This window comes from Podarcis liolepis (assembly GCF_965112155.1).
Source record: "Podarcis liolepis genome assembly, chromosome: 4".
NCBI classification, from domain to species: Eukaryota; Metazoa; Chordata; class Lepidosauria; order Squamata; family Lacertidae; genus Podarcis; species Podarcis liolepis.
In genome coordinates, this window is record NC_139558.1 from 36409070 (window position 1) to 36429017 (window position 19948).

The following is a 19948-nucleotide window of genomic DNA, read 5'->3' on the forward strand; positions in this document are numbered from 1 at the left end:
TTAAGGGAAAAGCATTTGAGTGCTCTGGAAATCCTGTTAATGAATGTGTGTGTGTAGTATGAACTAGAGATGTGAAGACAGGAGAAGAATTGGAATATCCCCCACCCATTTTTTCTTCATTTTTTCCATTCCACCCCCTCTGCCTTCATATCACATTTCAGTATAAAGCAGCCTTTGCTGTTTTAATCACACATTCACTTGCACCAGAGTTGTTGCACCAACTCTGATGTGATACATGCTAATTTTTATACCTGACACAATACTGATTTTTTTTTTTAAAAAAATCACAAACACATCAAATGTGAAGTGTGCCTGCTTGAGCTTTTAGGCATTGGCAAAAAAAACTGACTAAAATTCATGCTCATTCGAAGAGTGAGGGCTATACAAATGTTGCAAAAGATGTAATACACTGCGGATATGATCAATGAGAGCCAGACAAGAGAAGCAAAGGTGGTGGCCTTTTAAAAATATATTTTGGGTGCCCTAGGCACTTTAACATGACCAAGGGAAAGTAATGAAATGATGTGGTGTTTTTTTTTTTTTTGTAATTTAAACCAAAAGGCTATCTTTCAAAAAACAAAGAATTAGACTGAAAGAATGCAGTTGTCTCATCTAAGGAACAGCATGGAACTAAGTAACTGAGTATCCTTTGTTGTATTTTACACACTGCTCAAATATCCCCACAGCATCCCCCTTCCCTTGTACTTTTCTTCACCATACCAGGAAAAACAAGCCTTGGCTTGCCATTATCAACAAACCATTGATGCCGGTTTGTGCATAATGGCAACCTATCTGCTGGTTGGTTTCCTCCCATCATGCTAGTTCATTGTAAACTATAGCTTATTTTAAACCACAGTTCAATGCAGTGGTGGGGAACTCCTAGTCCATGGGACTAATTAGAATAATCAGGCCTGGCAGACCCCCTCATTTGGCCCATGCCATACTGTCTTATCAGACGTCCGTCATGGCATCAAACTCAAAAGAAGAGGAAATGTACTCATACGTGAACTCCTGATCCTTTGCAGCTGTGGGCTGAATTCTTTTTTTAATTCATGCCAGGGCTGCAAAGGAAGAATTGGGTGTACACTCTGAAGCAGCCCATGGAGAGCTGTCCACTTCTCATTTAATGCTACATGCAAAGTAGCGTAATGGCCATGGGATGAATAAACTTGCAATTCATCTCTGGATTATCTCTTTCAACACTTAGATGGATTGCTGTAGGAAAGAAGCCCTATAACATGGCGCAGTATCCAGCCTGTAAATTTCCAAAGAGCTCAGCTCAGTAGGGGTCTGCATAATCTCACCTTCACACTGGGAAGCTGGTAGTTTATTTTAGGTGCCTAGCAATTCAGTCAACATAACAGCTAAAAAACGGCATAGATAGGACCAAGCTCCTTTAGCTCCATCGCTCTCAATGAAAATTAATCTGCTTAAATCCAAGTTCTCTGCATTAGCAGTGTGGAAGATTGGTCTGTTTATAAGGTTAGAGCTGATGCTTGTAGGTGTAACTGAGTTCATAGTTTGGTGCTGAAGTCCCATTCCAATGGGGTTTAACTATGATTAAATTATGTACATGATTTAAAAATGTGACCACTTCTTTCTGGATTGAGAGGAACAAGCAGAATTCACGACCATGGGCAGAATTATTTCCGCTACAAATGTAAGATTCTGCCTTATACCCAATCAGATGAATGGTCCATCTACTTCAGTTTTTGTCTGATAAGTCATGGTTTTGTCTGATCATCTTCAAGTCAACTTGGTTCTTTAAGCAAACCATTACTTAGCATTACACATGAACTAGGCCAGTAAGAAGGGAGTTCTATAAAAGTCATCGGAGTCTACAATTTATTTGTTTAAATAAGTGCATCTTCATTATCACTTCATTATTATTATTTTTGGAGATCTATCGGGATCACACGATCGACAAGGATCGACCAGGAATGCCCGCGATCGACCAGTAGATCACGGTCGACCGGTTGGACATCACTGTTCTAGTGTGTTGAAAAGTGGCTCAGAATTTGGTGGAAAAGGACTGGTTTCAGAAGGATGATGTGAGGTCAAAAAGCAAGGGAGGATTGTGGTGAATTACTCGCTCTCCAGAACACGGACACAGTCTTCTTCCATAACAAGCACCACCCCCCTCTGGGTGAAATTTTGGAGTCACATAATAGGCCTTCCAGAGAGCACCACCTTAGAGAAAAGAAACTAAAGATATTCAGTTTCTAGTTGATGAATATGTGGTCCTCCAAACACTTTTTGGAATTCTCACTGGAATGGATGTCAAATTTGTTCACAATAGTTAAACCACTTGGTTCTTCCAACAGAAGATTTTCCAGGACAAGGTATTTGGAGCTGCTTCAGAAGCCTTTACCCTCATACAGCTCTGTCAAAAATGATGAATTGCTAGTTGCCATGGGAGAACGCTTCTCCACAGGATAGATATGGAATTCTGTTTTTCCGCTCCACAAAACTGTTAGCTCTAAAAATAGCCCTGGTGAGCAGCTATCAGGAAGAGGGAGCCATTTTTGGGAGGTGTTCAACTGTAGCATCAGGATACCTTATAAGGGGCTGAGCCTACCTCATAGAAAAATCTCATCTCCAATATTAAAGATAGATTTTTTAAAAAAATGTGTTTATACTGATTAATTGTATCGAGTTTAAGAATGGAAGATAAGAAAGCCCACTGATTCCAGGAGAGGGTCTTTAAAACAGTGGCCTGCTAGCTTCTCTCAGGTGGTCTGTAGTGTGTCTGTGGATGTATGGTTGCATTAAGGACTCAAACTGATTTTTAACTGTTGCTTTCCTTTTTATTTCTTATCTTGTATGCATTTTATTGTATTACAATTTGATTTCTGTGGCATGCAAACTACAATGCAATAAATTACAATAGGTAAGAAATACAAATATAATTTTAAAAAAATCACACAGCACCTAATGGTCTGATTAGAATATTTTTTAAAAAAATCAGTGACTTGAAAAAAGAAGAGTAAAGATTAAGGGTGGTATTCAACTAAGCATTCAACTACATTTTTGCACTTGTGTAAAAGAATTTCCACCCTTTCTGAAAACACTGTGTTTTTGCATATGGGGGTTATAATACCTGCAGCTGAATCACTTTCAAAATCTGGCATCAAAAGCACTTCGCAATTCTGTGGCTGTGAAGATAGCTACTTTTCAGAAAAATAAGCATTGGAAAAGGAAAGAATAAAATGCATGTTTGTTCAAAGAAAGCTTGGATATCTTTGCCCTCTAGTGGAATATCTTATAATACACATATTCAGCATCTAGTTACCGTATATTCCAACAAACTGGTGAAAAGGACGCTGAATGATGCACACTTCCAGATTAATGCAAGAAGAAGAAGAAGAAGAAGAAGAAGAAGAAGCAGAAGCAGCAGCAGCAGCAGCCTATTTCTTTATTTGTTTGATATTCTCTAGTTTGGTACAAAGATTAAGCTTGGTACTATTGATTTCTTAATTTTGTTGAATTCCAGACCTGTACTGCCGAAAGAAACCCGTCAAAATTATCAAACCCAACTCCTTCAAAACAGACAAGATCCATCAGGCACAAAATTGTTGTATTCTTGTCATCAGTGCTCAACCCTTACTGCAAGCAAGAGCAATGCTGTGCATGTTTAATCATATGAAAATCCCACCCTGTTCAATGGAGCTTCCTTCAGAGAAGTGTGCATATCTTACTCACCAGCCTGCAGGCGAATAACATTAGCAAGTAATGTTGTTGGTACCCCATGGCCAACTGTGGCTGACTCAACATGTTACCTGACTCAACTTTTGAGAAAGACTTCAGGAGAGAGACATTGTTTTGCCCCCTTTGTGACCCCCCAGACAGTCAGTTCATAGAGAATGGATATACACAGATATAGAATGTCTCGCACATTATTTTGTGTACATTGTGGTTAGTGCGTGAAGATACTCAATGCTCTGATACAGGTTAGCGAGTGTGTGAGCTTGCTATTGGCAACTCACAGGTAGAATCCATTCCAGCTTTTGAGATTTCACCAAGCATTTCCAAAATGTTTTCAGTCTCGACCTAGCAGTCATAATAGACAGAAATGGATACTCGATCCAGAAATGGATAATAGGCTACCCAGTACCAAATCCTCATGTTTCTAATAGTGAAATCCATACAGCACAACCTATAGCTTTGAGTGCAGTTGTGTGGACACACCATACATTTAGAGCACATTTAAATTGCATGGCTTGCCCCCAAAGAATCTTGGGAACTGTAGTTTACCCTTCACAGAGCAAAAATCTCCAGCACCTTAATAAACTACAGTTCCCATGATGCACTTTAAATGTATGGTGTGCACACAGTCTGAGAAGCAAGCAAGTTGGTGTCAAGATGCCACACTGAATCATGAGCTACGCATTTTATTTCAGTGACCCAATACCTGATATAAGGAGAATATTTTCTACTCACTCTCTTTCTGGTACCAGCGCACCGCATGCAAGTACGACCCACAGTAGTGAAACATGAATTCATGCTCTGAGTGCTGCACTGCTCCCTGTAGCAAAGCTATCTGGTTCCTTCCATCAATCACCCTAAGAAAAGTAATAATACATTTAGTAAAGTAGTACTGTACAGCATAGGCCGATGACTGATTCTTTAGCTCATACCTAAGGAACCGCCTCTCCTGGTATGCCCCGTGGAGGACTTTAAGGTCCATAAATAACAACACTTTGGCGGTCCTGAGTCTCAAGGAGGTTAGATTGGTCTCAACTAGAGCCAGGGTCTTTTCAGCACTGGCCCTGACTTGGTGGAACGCTCTGTCACAAGAGACCAGGGCCCTACGGGATTTGACATCTTTCTACAGGGCCTGCAAGATGGAGCTGTTCCGCCTGGCCTTTGGCTTGGACTCAGTCTGACCCTTTGTATGGGATTTGGTATATAAATTTTCCCTTGGCTTTTTTGCTGGCCCATGTAGGACCAGCATGGATAGCTGGCTCAGGTGAATATCTGATGTTTCCTTCCTTTATGTCCTTGATTTATGGGCTACTATTAGAATGAGGCTGCATTTTCAGCTGCGTATTTTAAGTAACTGTTTTTTCTTTTTTTCTATTATGTTTTATTGTAATTTATATTTGGTGTTAGCCACCCTGAGCCTGGCCCTCTACTACTACATACAGCTCAGGGCAAAATGTGCCAGGATAGAAGGAAGGGGGGAAAGAAAGAGGATACAGGATTTGCAGGATCTTCTCTGTGCCGCCATATTTCCTGTAAGAGTCCTTATTCTGCCTTAGGAGTTGCGCTAGTCTTGGCACTATTAATTTTTCCATTTAATTGAATGAACAGTTTTCAGTCAGGCAAATGCATAAGGTAATACTCATCAACAGATGAGCCAACTTCCACTCACATAAGACACTTCCCCCTTGTATTGCCCCCTTCTCCTACCAACTGCAGCTTTCTATCCATCCTCCAGAATCCAATCTGGATGGTTGGTGGACCCACTGGAGTAGAGGTGGTGAGCTTCTGAGGTAGTCAGGCAAGCAGAAGTCCATTGTGCAATTGATCAGGCATAACGATGTCAACCATATGTCCCAAATTCCTACCTATTGGGCAGCTTCCAACAAATTTAAACACAATACGACATCAAGCATTAAAAACATCTCTGAGCAGGGCTGCCTTCAGATGTCTTCTAAAAGTCAGATAGTTGTTTATTTCCTTGACGAGAGCGAGTTCCACAGGGTGGGCACCACTACCAATAAAGCCCCCTGCCTTCTATTTAAATATGTGGTCTTGTAATAAAAAGAAAGATTTACATTTGATTTTGTATTTTACAAAGTCTGGGATAGCTCAGTTGGTAGAGCATAAGATTCTTAATCTCAAGGTCATGGGTTTGAGCCCATTTGAAATGGAGAAAAGGGGTGGGGAATCCTAAAATATTAAATGCTGTTGAGAAAATAAAAAAGCACATGATGTGGAATAATATTCCAGCATTGCAGGGGGGTTGAACTAGATGATCCTTTCAACTCTACAATTCTATTATTCAACAGGCTTTTGCCCTTATATGGAGAAATCCATTTGAATTTAACAGGCCAGCATATTTTTAAAATGCAATCTTTACAGAATACCTGTAGATGAAATCACTTAAGATGTTTCTGGATTAAAACATGTCAAAAAGCCAAGCAAATGGATGATGCTATGGATTATATACACATTTTTGCAAATTTTAATGGCTAAAATCCAAATCGTCTTGAGCTACTTTCAGACCGGTATTCTGTACCTGTCTTGTGGGATGGATGCCCCAGCCAAGTGAGCCACTGTGGGGAAAATATCCAGAAGACTTATTGGTTCATCAATAACACTGCCAGCAGGGACTATCCCTGGCCACCGAACTATTCCAGGCACACGGATTCCTCCTTCCCAGCCTCCCATACCTTTTCCACCTGCCAAAGAAGAAGTAATAGAAGAGAAAGATAATTACAATTCATGAGCTGAATGTCATAGTTCAGTGTGGAGATCGTCAGAGTGGAGATCAGCTGTTAAATGCAATTTAAAAAACCTAGAGCCCAGCATGAATAATGAAGGAACGCACATATTGATAAAGAGGATGCACAGGCTCTTGACATAAATAAGTTCGTATATATAACTGCCCAAGCTTTAAGACTGATATCCAAGGCACTGTTTTGTGATCCACCTATGAAAGCAGTAAGCTTGGCGAATATCAGGGACCTCCCATATCTGTGATGGTCAAGATGAATTCATAAGTCCCCCACTCTTTGGCCATTTAAGAAATCTTAAAGACTTGGGGGATGGGGATCCAGGTGGTTTTATGGATGTTCTATTTAAGAACAGTTTTAATCCACTGATGCTATTATTTTTTAACCACTATTTTAAATTTTGTTATGTCATAATAATTTGTTGCAACCCACTTTGGGAGCCATGGGACACGGGTGGCGCTGTGGGTTAAACCACTGAGCCTCTTGGGCTTGCCGATCGAAAGATCGGCGGTTTGAATCCCCGCGACGGGGTGAGCTCCCGTTGCTCGGTCCCTGCTCCTGCCAACCTAGCAATTTGAAAGCACGTCAAAGTGCAAGTAGATAAATAGGTACCGCTCCAGCGGGAAGGTAAACAGCATTTCCGTGTGCTGCTCTGGTTCGCCTGATGCGGCTTAATCATGCTGGCCACATGATGTATGCTGGCTCCCTCGGCCAATAAAGTGAGATGATCGCCACAACCCCAGAGTCAGTCACGACTGGACCTAATGGTCAGGGATCCCTTTACCTTACTTTGGGAGCCAGTCAACGTGCCTTTCTAGTAGCATTATATGTTTGTAATTCAGAAGCCCAGTTTGTCCTCTCAAAGCTTTGTTCTGTACGCATGGAAGTTTCCAGACACACAGGCACATTGAAGTACAGTAATCTATACAAGGGCATGGAGAATTGAAGGAAAGCTGCCTTACCTTTGTATATACCGTTCCAGCCACCTAGCTGGGTAATACCCTCTCTAGCCTCCAAAAAGCCGCCGTGGTCAGAAGTAAAGTAAGTAAAAGTGTTGTTCCTCAAGCCCTCTTTGTCAACAGCAGCAAGAATTTCCCCTGCAGAGTTGGATGAACCACAAGAGTTAATTTTAAGCCAAATACTTGGGTCCAGGATACCTCAAGGATTGCAGAATCCTTTATATCCCTGCCCAATCACAGGTGTCTTTTGGGATTCAAGGCTCATATCCCTCAGAAGATATGAACTTAATATTGTGGGCCCAGTTTTATGGTGCCCCCTTCCATCTGAGGTCAGGCAGGCCTCCTCCCTGTTGCACTTCCAGCATCTAATGAAGATTTAATAATAATAATAATTCCAGATAGTATTTTAACTGGTGATTTGATTTCATAGTTTTAACTGGTTTTTATTTTTTGCATTGTATCTTTGTAAACTGCTTTTAGATACTATTGTAGTTAAGCAGCATATAAGTTGTTTCAATAAAATATAAATAAATAAGCTTGTAAAATCAATATAGAGAGGATTATCTGTCATTTCCAGATGTTGAAATGACATTGCCACAGTTTCAGGAAGTGTTTCAAGGAACTGATGACAGGGAAGGGGAGTTATCAGATTTATGAATCTCTGTTCTCCAGTGCTAAGCTGAACGCTACAGTCAGTTGAAAGACAACAAGGAAGTTACAAATTCAGGAAAAAGAAGAAGAAAAGGTCTAAGGAAGGCTACTACTTTGGTTCTTAGAAAAATATCAATAACCACAAGTGCTACTCACCCACCATCCAGTCCATTTCCTCTACATTGTCTCCATATAAACCATGCCTGCTTTTTCCATGAAACATCTTTGTGGTGAAACAGGGTGTGTGGACGTGTAACAAAGAAACAAAGAGGAGGAACGGTCCTTGTTTGTTTCTGGGGGAAAAAAAGTTTTAAAATGTTGTTTTAAAACAACAACAAAAGTATCCATTAGCTATGTGGAATTCATAGCTGAGCAAAGATCTGAACAGATACAGACACAGAGATCTTTCCATACACACTAATGAGATTGAAATGTTACAAAAGGAGTAGGTTTTAGCCCATTCAGCCAGTCATTATTATCACCACCATTACCATGCTTCATGGTCATTGTTATGATAAGCAGTGCCTGCCAGACTGAAATGCTGTGAGCTGCTGAGTTTCCTATTGACTGCCACCCTAAAACTCTGAGCAACTGTATTTGGCAAAGCTTATGAGTTGCATACTTAAAGCATGGGAATTGCTGATCCTAAATTTGTTGTGTTGGCTGTACCACATGCTCACATTTACACACATAGTCAGGCACTTCAGCACATGTGAACATCAATGAAGCTGTAAGAGCCTTTTCAGATACCCAATAGGTAAGAACTTTGTAATCGATCTCGATATTCTAGGAGCGTTGCAGCTCCACTGCTTTTCCCCTTGTGGATTATATTGTTTTCTTTCTTTAGACTAGTATGTATGTAATAAGATATTGGTTTAAATGCACCCTTGATGCTATATTTGTGCTGCACCATATTAGTCAACCTACAACTTACTATTAATTTTCTTTGCAATTTTATCATACATGGATGCTTCTCTTAAGTGTCCAGAGAAATTTCTGATGTGGTGGGAAGAAACTATTTAAAGACATTTTCTGTAACAAAGTGCTCAGTCTGGCTCCTGCCAAACTTCCCACCTTCAATAAGCATCTTTTAGGGTCATGTATGAAGTACACACAAGCTCCTACATGTATAATAATGGGAGCTATAGTCCAACAACATCTTGAGGGCACATTGACAATCCTTCTACAATACCAGATTGTTTATTTTATTTACATTGAAGGTCAAAATAGATGATGATGATATATTCAACTACTTTATACATAGTTGTTGTGAAAGAGTCACAACAAGAATAATGTACACTCAACACTCTGAACACACAATAGGACTTTATGGGTATTATTACCCTTATGCTTGCTGCCAGTGGTTCAGCCCAAATTAGTGAAGAACTTTGGGTAGAATTCAAATCACACTCTTTAAATTGTTCTGTCTGCGCAAGCATTTCATCTTGCCAGATGGAACAATCGCCCCTTTCCTCCCCATGCCCTGTTCTGAGTTCTCCAGATTCCTGAGCCAATTTTGGGGGGCATCTAAGAGAAGGGGGGGGGGAATCCTGTTGCACAAGCATAGAGAAATCCTTGCAGAGGATTTTGGTTGATGAAGTTTCTTAGGGGAATCCAACCCAGCATGTTTACAAGTTGCACACTTCTCTCTTATACACTTAATTTAATCAATGTCTGAGCCCAATCAAAGCACAAAGGAAAATTCACATTTCACACACATAGTTTCCTTTACCACATGCACACAGTTGAACATGTGGACACCTTGGCTGAGATGTACCAATACTTCAGCAAGGTACCCAGATCCTAAATCAGAGCTTTGCAAACTGTGTGTCATGATACGTTAGTACAGGGGTCAGCAAACTTTTTCAGTCCCTCAGACCTTGTGGGGGGGTGGACTATATTTTGAAGGGGGGGAAATGAACAAATTCCTATGTCCCACAAATAACCCGGAGATGCATTATAAATAAAAGCACTCATGTAAAAACACGCTGATCCCCGACCATCCATAGGCCAGATTTAGAAGGTGATTGGGCTGGATCCGGCCCCCGGACCTTAGTTTTCCTACCCATGTGTTAGTGTGTCGGCTGCAGTGTGCAGGTGTGTCATGTGAACACTCCTCACTCTCCTCCCGGGGCTGGAAAGGGGTTAGTTTAACCTCCCGTTTGCTAGTAAAACTAAATTACTGTGTCGCAAAATGATGCAAAACTGAATTACTGTGTCACAAAATGAAGCATAAAAAGTTTGGAAAGCTCTGTCCTAAAAGTTTGTATCAATGCAACATCATCTGAAAAACATGCCACTGAGCAATGCAGTGATTTGACACACTAGTAAAGGTAGTCTTAGCTCCATCCTAAGCACGGACGACAAAGGTTTCAAAATCAGTCCACTCCTCTCAAAATCTGAAAAGCAGTTAAATAATTTTAATGGGTTACCGTTTAATAAATGAGGTTGACTCTTTCAATATCCTGGAGGCAGCATTTTCCAGCTTTATTGGCTGCTGAGTAATGATGTGATCTCTCAACATGATGCAGTTCCAGTATCTTACAAATCCATAATTGGCAAACCAGGAGATGAAAAATAGGATACCACATGAAGCAGTGAAGGCAATTATTTTCCATTTCACATAGAACAAACCAGTAGTTCTTCCCAACACAAGAGTGAACACCAAAAGAGCTGCCATCTGGGTGTAAAACCAATACATAGCTTGCAGCTGGACGTTCATCTCAGGGTCCTTATTAGCCTGGCATTCATTCACAAGTGTAAAAGGGGTGCCATAGAAGTAATCAAAGCCATGGTTTAAAGGGTGGTGGCAGTGGTCATTGTGGGATTCACAGTTCATGCCTTGGTGCCATTTTCCTGAAAAGATAAACAATGATAGCTAAAGAAACCATGAATCCTGTAAATTACCAATAAGCAACTTAATACACTTAATATTTATACTGGAAAAATATAGGCAAACCCTGTCCTCCGTTCAAAATAGCTTGCCCCCTTGATTCTGCCTGCTCACCCTCTAATTTATTTTATTAATTTTAAAAAAAGTTTTTATTTATACTTTTCAAGTTTATACATTTCATTAATTTTACAATCAATTTGACATTTCAAAATTTAACTTCCTTCCCCCTCTTTCTGCGGTTCCTTAAATTTATTTTTCAGTATCTTCTGTATATCCAAATTCATGTAACTTCCCCATTTAATTATCTACTGTAAATATATACTCTTATAAAAATTCAGGTTACAGTGGTGCCTCGCAAGACGAAAAGAATCCGTTTTGTGATTCTCTTCATCTAGCGTTTTTTTCGTCTTGCGAAGCAAGCCCATTGACGGATTAGCGGATTAGTGCTATTAGCGGCTTTTAGCGGCTTATCGGCTTATCGGATCAGCTGATAAGCGGCTTAGTGGCTTAGAAAAAGGGGGGGGGGAGGGAAAAACCCCCGCAGGAACTCGCAAGACATTTTCGTCTTGCGAAGCAAGCCCATAGGAGATTCGTTTTGCAAAGCACCTCCAAAACGGAAAACTCTTTCGTCTAGCGAGTTTTCCGTCTTGCGAGGCATTCGTCTTGCGGGGCACCACTGTATTACAACAATCCTGCTAATGTTTTTATCTGTTTACAATTTATCTTTAATATTCAATAAAACGTTTCCATTCTTTTATAAACAGTTTGTTATCTTGATTTCTTATTCTTCTGGTACGTTTCGCCATTGCTGCATATTCCGTAAGTTTTTGTATCCATTCTTCCTTTAGTGGGACTTCTGCTTCTTTCCACTTTTGGGCATTGTTGCTGCTGTAGTAGCATACAGTGGTACTTCGGGTTACATACGCTTCAGGTTACATACGCTTCAGGTTACAGACTCCAATAACCCAGAGATAGTACCTCGGGTTGAGAACTTTGCTTCAGGATGAGAACAGAAATCGCGTGGCGGCAGCGCGGCAACAGTGGGAGGCCCCATTAGCTAAAGTGGTGCTTCAGGTTAAGAACAGTTTCAGGTTAAGAACAGACCTCTGGAATGAATTAAGTACGTGACCAAAGGTACCACTGTACATAAATAAATTTCTATACGATTTAGGTAGTTCTGTCCCAATAATTTCTTTTGCTTACCCTCTAATTTAACTTCGTCAGCTGGAGACCCCAAGAAGGCAGTGACAGCCATGAAATTTTTGATCAAACTGAAGCTCAGATGTGTCAGTGAAAAATGGAAGGAATATGTCAGTGTGATACTGTACCTACAAGGCCCGTGGTGTAGCCCTGTTGCTGTAATAACTTAGCAAATGTTGTTTCATTCGTGGGGAGTCCTCCAGAAGCACCAGTACGCGCGATGACACGGGGATCATGTCTGGACACCATACCTAACATGTAAAAGGAATTGGGGGCGAGAGCCTTAGTATGAGTGGCAGCTGCTATCACATTGACTTGCCTGGGCTGCAGTTAATAAAACCTTCAGGTCAGGCAGGGTTCCCTCCCAGCCCAACCAGGAAGAAGAAGAAGAAGAAGAAGAAGAGGAGTTTGGATTTGATATCTCGCCTTTCACTCCCCTTCAGGAGTCTCAAAGCGGCTAACATTCTCCTTTCCCTTCCTCCCCCACAACAAACACTCTGTGAGGTGAGTGGGGCTGAGAGACTTCACAGAAGTGTGACTGGCCCAGGGCAGCTGCATGTGGCCCAGCAGCTGCATGTGGAGGAGCGGAGACATGAACCCGGTTTCCCAGATTACGTGACTACCGCTCTTAACCACTACACCACACAGGAGATGATGGGGATTGAACCTGGAAACTTCTGCATGCAACACCGTTGTGCTACCACTGGGTACAGACTTGTGCCTGTGTGAAAAGACTTCTGGAGTCTTGTGCTGCATGACAGCTGGCCAGGAGGTGTGACTGACAGGAATCTTGTCATGCTAGGTCCAGCTATGCCAAAAATGCATGCACAACTGCAGAGCCCTGAAAGAGGTCTATGTATGTGTGTGCATATGCTCCCCCCTCCCCCCGATCTGCATCAGGGCTGGTTATCGCTTAGGGTAATCCTCTGTGCACCCAAACACCAGCCAACCATTTAAAGAGAGTGCCAAACCTGATCTGATGGGGTATCTGCCAGTCAGAAAAGCTGCTCTGCTTGGGGTACAAAGCGAAGCTGCAGCAATCTGCTGAGTAAGCTTCACTCCTTCCCTTGCTAGCTGGTCAATATTAGGAGTCCTAATAGGTAGAACAAAGAGATACTTTAGTTTGGGAATACTGTATGGTCCCCTGTCATTTGCAGAAACCTTTTCGTGAAGCCTTTCTTGGGTCGCAGCTCCATCTTGAGGGCTGCAGAGGCAACAAAGGGTTTATTTAGAAATTGTATCAAACACTTACTAAAAAATTTCTCTAGGCTGTAGAGATGAAACCATAGAAGCAATATGGTTAAATTGCATGACCCAAATCATCAGGCTCTCGTTATGCAGTGACACTGTACAAAACTGTGATTTACACTGTGGTGGTTAATTGAACAAGGAGCCATCGGGGTGAATAGGAGCTGCCCCCAAAAGCAAAAGGTGAGCCTGGGGAGGAACAGGACGAGTGGTGCAACTTTGTGGGTGGGGCTGAGTGCATGATTTCAAGTCACAAAATGACACTTACTTGAGTGTGTCGTTACCAAAGCATCCCAAATCACCATAGCCAAGGTCATCCGCCATTATCAACAAAACGTTGGGTCTTGACACGGCTGCATCACACATTTGGGGAAATAGGGAGGAAACTAGCAAAATAGCTAGACTGCATCTACATAAACAACCACCAAAACATCAGGATCAGAATTTTCTAAGGTTGGATTATCTGCGATTGTGGTGGGGGAGAGAGATAATTTTTAGTGGAAGGGTTGTAGGAGCAAAATAACAGAGTAAATGGTTTCTGTGCTAATGGTTCCAGGTTTGGGTCACATCCACATCATACATGCAAAATACATGGCTTCTCCCAAAGAATTCTGGGAAGGCAGTTCCTGGCATCTCCAGCTGGTGCTAAGAAAGACTCCTGTCTGAAACCCTTAAGAACAGCTGGCTGTAAAAGAAAACACACAAGAAGCAAAGAATGCTTCACCACCTTTTCACTGAAAGTCCTGCCTTTCGATTTGAATGGGTATAAACTTTATATTGCTTGATATGAGTTTGGATAGGAATGCTTATGCCCTTGCAAAGTAGAGAAAATAGATACTGTGGGACATGTCTTATTGTGTTGTTCCTTCTACTGTGAAATCCACCACCATTTTATTAATCCACTTTTACAAAGTATACCAGGAAGATCTGAAGTGTTTTATATCAATTATCTTTTGCCTGATCAGTTTCCCGAGATCACCACCAAGGTAGCTAGTTTTTGTGCAGCAGCAATAGCTTGTCAGCACAGGATCTTGTCTTAATTTTAGAATTATTAACACCTTACCCTGTTGTTGTTTTTTTTGTTTTTTTTAAAATATAATTACTTTATATTTCCCCTTGCTTTTTAATATCTTACATTGTTTTAAACTTCACATGTAACAGTATACGTAATTTATTTTATTGTGGTTTGCTGTCTTCTTATCTTCTGTACTGGTCATTGACTGAAATAAAAAAAGTTTTGACGAGAGAGAGAGAGAGAGAGAGAGAGAGAATCTTGCTTTAGGTTTCTTGTACGTGACCTGAATGTCCCTGACCTGAAGGAACAGGTTTTGAGTTCCTCCAACTTACGGCATGGTGGGGTGTGTGATGATGATGTAAAGTTTGTTTTAAAGTCATGCCCTTTACCCCTGATACTAAGGAATAGGTTTTTAGTCTTTATCATGAGGTAAGGCACCTGCAGACCCTGTAGTAGGTGATCATATTTAAAATTCCCCCATGTTTTTAGTTTGAATCCTGACAAGACAGAAGTACTGTTTTTGGGGGACAGGAGGCAGGCAGGTGTGGGGGATTCCCTGGTCCTGAATGGGGTAACCGTGCCCCTGAAGGACCAGGTGCGCAGCCTGGGAGTCATTTTGGACTCACAGCTGTCCATGGAGGCACAGGTTAAATCCGTGTCCAGGGCAGCTGTGTACCAACTCCATCTGGTACGTAGGCTGAGACCCTATCTGCCCGCGGACTGCCTCGCCAGAGTGGTGCATGCTCTGGTTATCTCCCGCTTGGACTACTGCAATGCGCTCTACGTGGGGCTACCTTTGAAGGTGACCCAGAAACTACAACTAATCCAGAATGCAGCAGCCAGACTGGTGACTGGGAACGGCTGCCGAGACCATATAACACCGGTCTTGAAAGACCTACATTGGCTCCCAGTACGTTTCCGAGCACAATTCAAAGTGTTGGTGCTGACCTTTAAAGCCCTAAACGGCCTCGGTCCAGTATACCTGAAGGAGCGTCTCCACCTCCATCGTTCTGCCCGGACACTGAGGTCCAGCACCGAGGGCCTTCTGGCGGTTCCCTCACTGCGAGAAGCCAAGTTACAGGAAACCAGGCAGAGGGCCTTCTCGGTAGTGGCGCCCTCCCTGTGGAACGCCCTCCCACCAGATGTCAAAGAGAACAACAACTACCAGACTTTTAGAAGACATCTGAAGGCAGCCCTGTTTAGGGAAGCTTTTAATGTTTGATGTATCATAGTATTTTAATATTCTTTTGGAAGCCGCCCAGAGTGGCTGGGGAAACCCAGCCAGATGGGCGGGGTATAAATAATAAATTATTATTATTATTATTATTATTATTATTATTATTATTATTATTAGTTATAGCTACTAATTTTCCTTATAGTTACTGTTTTTAACATTTGATTGGGAGCCGCCCAGAGTGGCTGGGGAAACTCAGCCAGATGGGCGAGGTATAAATAAATTATTATTATTATTATTATTATTATTATTATTATTATTATTATTATATTTCCATACCGCTGCCCACTACCCAAACAGTAGGAATAAAGGATAGACATGACCCACCATTATCAGGCCACATTATGGTGCTGTGGGGTCTGTTTTGCTCAGGTATACAAGGCATACCATTCCCCACTTACCACCCCAATGTGATTGTTCCCCGACCTCAACCAATAAATAAATGCATTACAACTTCACTAAGAAATACACTTTATCGTACATTGTGTATGCACATGTTTGTCCCCATTTTAGCTACCCCCAATTTCTGTGATGTGTCAATTTCCCACCACCATAAATTTCTTCTACGAATCAAATGACAGACATCTATAGAATAAATCTGGCATGTCCAGCACAATGAACTTTAACAAAAAAAGTTGCAACCACTGACACATTTAAAAAGTACTCAACACAAGTAGTATTTTCGCTGTGTTATTTACTGATTTGCATGTTTAAAGAGAGGCATTTTTAGAGCCGTTGCAGCGTTATTTATGTATTCAAGTGCATACAATCCCATCCCCCTCAGACGCAACGAAACTTACTTGAATAGGGTGTGGCGTTTGCCCTCCTAGGCAGTGGCGTAGCGTGGGGGGTGCAAGGGGGGCCGGCCGCACCGGGCGCAACATCTGGGGGGGCGCGCTCGCTGCCTCCGGAGTCGCCGAAGAGCCTCGGGCGCAGGCTGTAGCAGAGCCGCATGTCTCGCGGAACCAACAAGCTGTGCGCGCGTCCGGGCTGAAGGCGTCCGGCAGGCGGTGGCTCTCAGCGCTTGCCGCGGAGGACGCGCCAGGCAGCCCCTCCTCACAGCACCGCCTCCGCCGCTGCTGCTGCAGCTGCTGGGCCATGTTGCATTTTCCTCGCCTCTCTGCCCCCCTCCTCCTCCGGGCAAGCGGCGTCGTTTGGGCGGCAGCGCCAGCGGCAACTCGCCTCAGATCACCTGACGCGGCAGGTTAGGGGTTAGGGGGGGGTGCAAATTACTTGCCTTGCCCCGGGTTAGGGGGCGCAAATTACTTGCCTTGCCCCTGGTGCTGACAACTCACGCTACGCCGCTGCTCCTAGGTTAGGAAAGGGTTAAATGAGTGTGAAGTGATTGGCCAGTGGGAACCCCAGGGGAGGAGTTAGAGTTAGAGTTGGAGTTGTTTGGAAGTCAGTTGGGAGTTGGAGAAGGAAGAGGGAAGATAAGTCTGTGGGTTGGTCGTTTTTGATGTGAGAGAGTGAGATAAACTGATAGGAGGAGTCAGATAGACAGTTGGGATAATCAGTTAGCAGTTTTTAGGAAGCTATAGGCCGGTATAGAAACTAAGGATAAGAAACTGACAAGAAAAATTATCTGAAACCATAAACTTGTTCATGCTTATAAAATAAACTTGATTATATGTTTTAATGTTAACAACTGTCTGGACTCAGTGTGTACCTGAGAGAAATGGGTTGGTGGCAGCGCGGAAGTGATCATAGTGGTGGCACAGGGATCAATAGACAGTCAAATGTCCGGGGACTCTGTGTGATCGCCACATAGGGCTTCAATGGGACACAGTACTGAAGAAATCTTAGAAGTTAACCACTTGCTACATTCCCTTAGTGTTTCAAAAATATAGCTCAGTCTTGGTCAGAAAAATTCCCTGCATACTGGAGTTACTTCCAGATTCACCACCAATCAACCGGACATCAGGGAACAGAGAGATTATTTTAATTCTGTCTGGGTTTGCCTGCACAGAGTGCAGGGTCACAATGGGAAATATGCTGTCTAGCCATTGCTACAAATACCAGAAAGCACTGGAAAAACTAATTGGCAAGGATCAGCATTAGTTGCTATTTAAAAGATATAAAGAGAATGATTCCTTTTTCAAAAAGGAATGCTTTCCACTTACCTGGAGAGCCTAATGTTCAATTTGTGATCCATCCCCAGTCCTCTAGGTGTTTGGAGGTGATATAGCGAGAACGACTGTCAGGCTTTGTCTTCTTTTTTGACAGCTCGCAAGGCTGTTTTCCCAACCATCTGCTTACTTAATAGCTTGCCAAGTAAATCGGTGGATTGTGAAACAAGATGGCTATTACAAAATGACACGAACCCTTGAGCAGCTACAGACAAAGTCCACTCTTGGAAAGCAATCACTGTTATGCTTTTCAACTGCTCTAGTGGCCTTTATAGCAGCTTCTGTTGCACCCAATCACTCAGAGAAAAACCTTCACCGTGCCAACAGGAAGTTTTGTTCCTGAAGCAAGTAGGATTTTGTTGTATTTTGTTTCCTCTCGTTTTTGCTCACGACCCCAAATTTCCAGACAGCTGAGAAATATATATATATATTTCTCAGTTCACATTACATTCTAAGCAGTGCTCTTTTTTTTTTAAGGGAAAAAAGGTGCTGGTACACACCATGAAGTTGTTACAGTAAGTGCCAATTTTTTGGGGGGGGGGAGTGCCGGTACTACATATCCTTGAGTACCCCCAGGGGAAAAGGCACTGATTCTAAGAAAGGTGCAATCACTAAAGGAGAAATAGGGATGCCTATGGCAACCTACAAAAAAAAATTATTTATTTATTGGTGTCATGGGCTTTTGTGGGCCAGTATAACCACAGAGCCTAGGGCTTGCTGATCAAGTCGGCGATTTGAATCCCAGCAACGGGGTGAGCTCCCGTTGCTCAGTCCCTGTTCCTGCCCACCTAGCAGTTCGAAAGCACATCAAAGTGCAAGTTGATAAATAGGTACTTCTCTGGTGGGAAGATAAACGGCGTTTCCATGCGCTGCTCTGGTTCGCCAGAAGCGGCTTAGTCATGCTGGCCACATGACCCGGAAGCTGTACGCCGGCTCCCTTGGCCAGTAAAGCGAGATGAGCGCCCCAGCCCCAGAGTCATCTGTGACTGGACCTAATGGTCAGGGGTCCCTTTACCGTTTTAAGGAGTCTCAAAGCGGCTAACATTCTCCTTTCCCTTCCTCCCCCACAACAAACACTCTGTGAGGTGAGTGAGGCTGAGGAAAAGAGGAAGTGTGAATAAGCCCAGAGCCCCACAATTTGTGGAAGGACAAACAAATATTGTATACCCTTGACCGAAGAACGGTACACTCCTTCTATCTGGGATGGTCGTCCTCTTCCACCGAGCGCGCAGCTTCGGGAGGGACGCACATGGAGTGGTGAGGGAGGAAGGGGACACCTGCCTAGCCAGCCAGATCAGCCGAATCAACCCTGGCTATCAATGGGGTGACAGATGTCGCAGCCAGATCGCAGCCAGATGAGGGGGGATGGAGAATAAAATGGGAGTATCCTGGGAGAAGGAATCTTGTGCAACAGAATCTTCTCCTCCCATGCACCCACTAAATCTGTTTTAGGGATTCTCCAAACTCTCTGGAGCAGGTTTGGGGAAGGTGCAGGGCATGGGCAGAGGAAGAAGCAGGAGGAACTGTCCTATTGCACAAGCAGAAATGGGTTGGGTGAACATAGGACATTGTGTCAAGTTCCACTTGTGAATGGATGAGTGCACCATCTGTGGAAAAATCCATTTTTTCCTTTACAATTAGAAATATGCCCCCCTGCCAGCCACTATACTGCTTCTAAGAGCCTCCCATAGTCAAAGGGAATACAGAAGCTATGAAAAGTTTACACAGAGAGTTGTTAGGAACATAAATATGACAAGGAAATGCTTTGTGGCTTGAGCCTGAATGAATGAGGTTGGCTATCAATCTCAATAAATACAGCCAACAACTCTGGCTTCTAAAACCAGAGTATTGCTTTTTCCTTTGCCAAGTAATTTGCTAAAGGATATATAAGTCACAGCAGTAAAGGAACAGAAGCGAAAGTTGGCAGGCCTATAGAGGTTGGTAGAAGCATACAGGAAATGTCATCTATGTCACACTCCAATCAGAAACAAGATTTTTCATTCTTTTGCAACAGCCATATTTTGGAGACATACTTTCTCATTTTTCTCTCCAAACCTTTAAAATGCAACTACGTGTTCTCTCCATGTTTTCAAAGGAAAGCATGTTCTAACCAGTGCTAAATCTCATTATACAGTCCTAAAAACAGTGAAATTAACTG

General features: G+C 42.6%; 1 protein-coding gene across 2 annotated transcripts in view; it reads right to left on the minus strand.

The window, feature by feature from the left end:
* The window catches only part of LOC310706320 (arylsulfatase D-like), a 21646-nt gene extending 3063 nt beyond the window's left edge, over nucleotides 1–18583 (minus strand). The window contains exons 1-9 of one of the 2 annotated variants that reach the window (XM_083501968.1): nucleotides 17785–18511; nucleotides 13681–13821; nucleotides 13136–13257; nucleotides 12293–12415; nucleotides 10504–10927; nucleotides 8228–8364; nucleotides 7424–7558; nucleotides 6245–6407; nucleotides 4441–4562 (exon numbers count right to left, since the gene is read on the minus strand). In XM_083501968.1, the coding sequence (XP_083358094.1) occupies nucleotides 4441–4562; nucleotides 6245–6407; nucleotides 7424–7558; nucleotides 8228–8364; nucleotides 10504–10927; nucleotides 12293–12415; nucleotides 13136–13257; nucleotides 13681–13821; nucleotides 17785–17816 (1399 nt within the window). In that variant the 5' untranslated portion in view covers nucleotides 17817–18511. Of the gene's footprint in view, nucleotides 1–4440; nucleotides 4563–6244; nucleotides 6408–7423; nucleotides 7559–8227; nucleotides 8365–10503; nucleotides 10928–12292; nucleotides 12416–13135; nucleotides 13258–13680; nucleotides 13822–17784 lie in introns of both variants that reach the window. The other variant, XM_083501969.1, reaches the window with a different exon arrangement.
* Between the last annotated feature and the right edge of the window lie 1365 nt (nucleotides 18584–19948).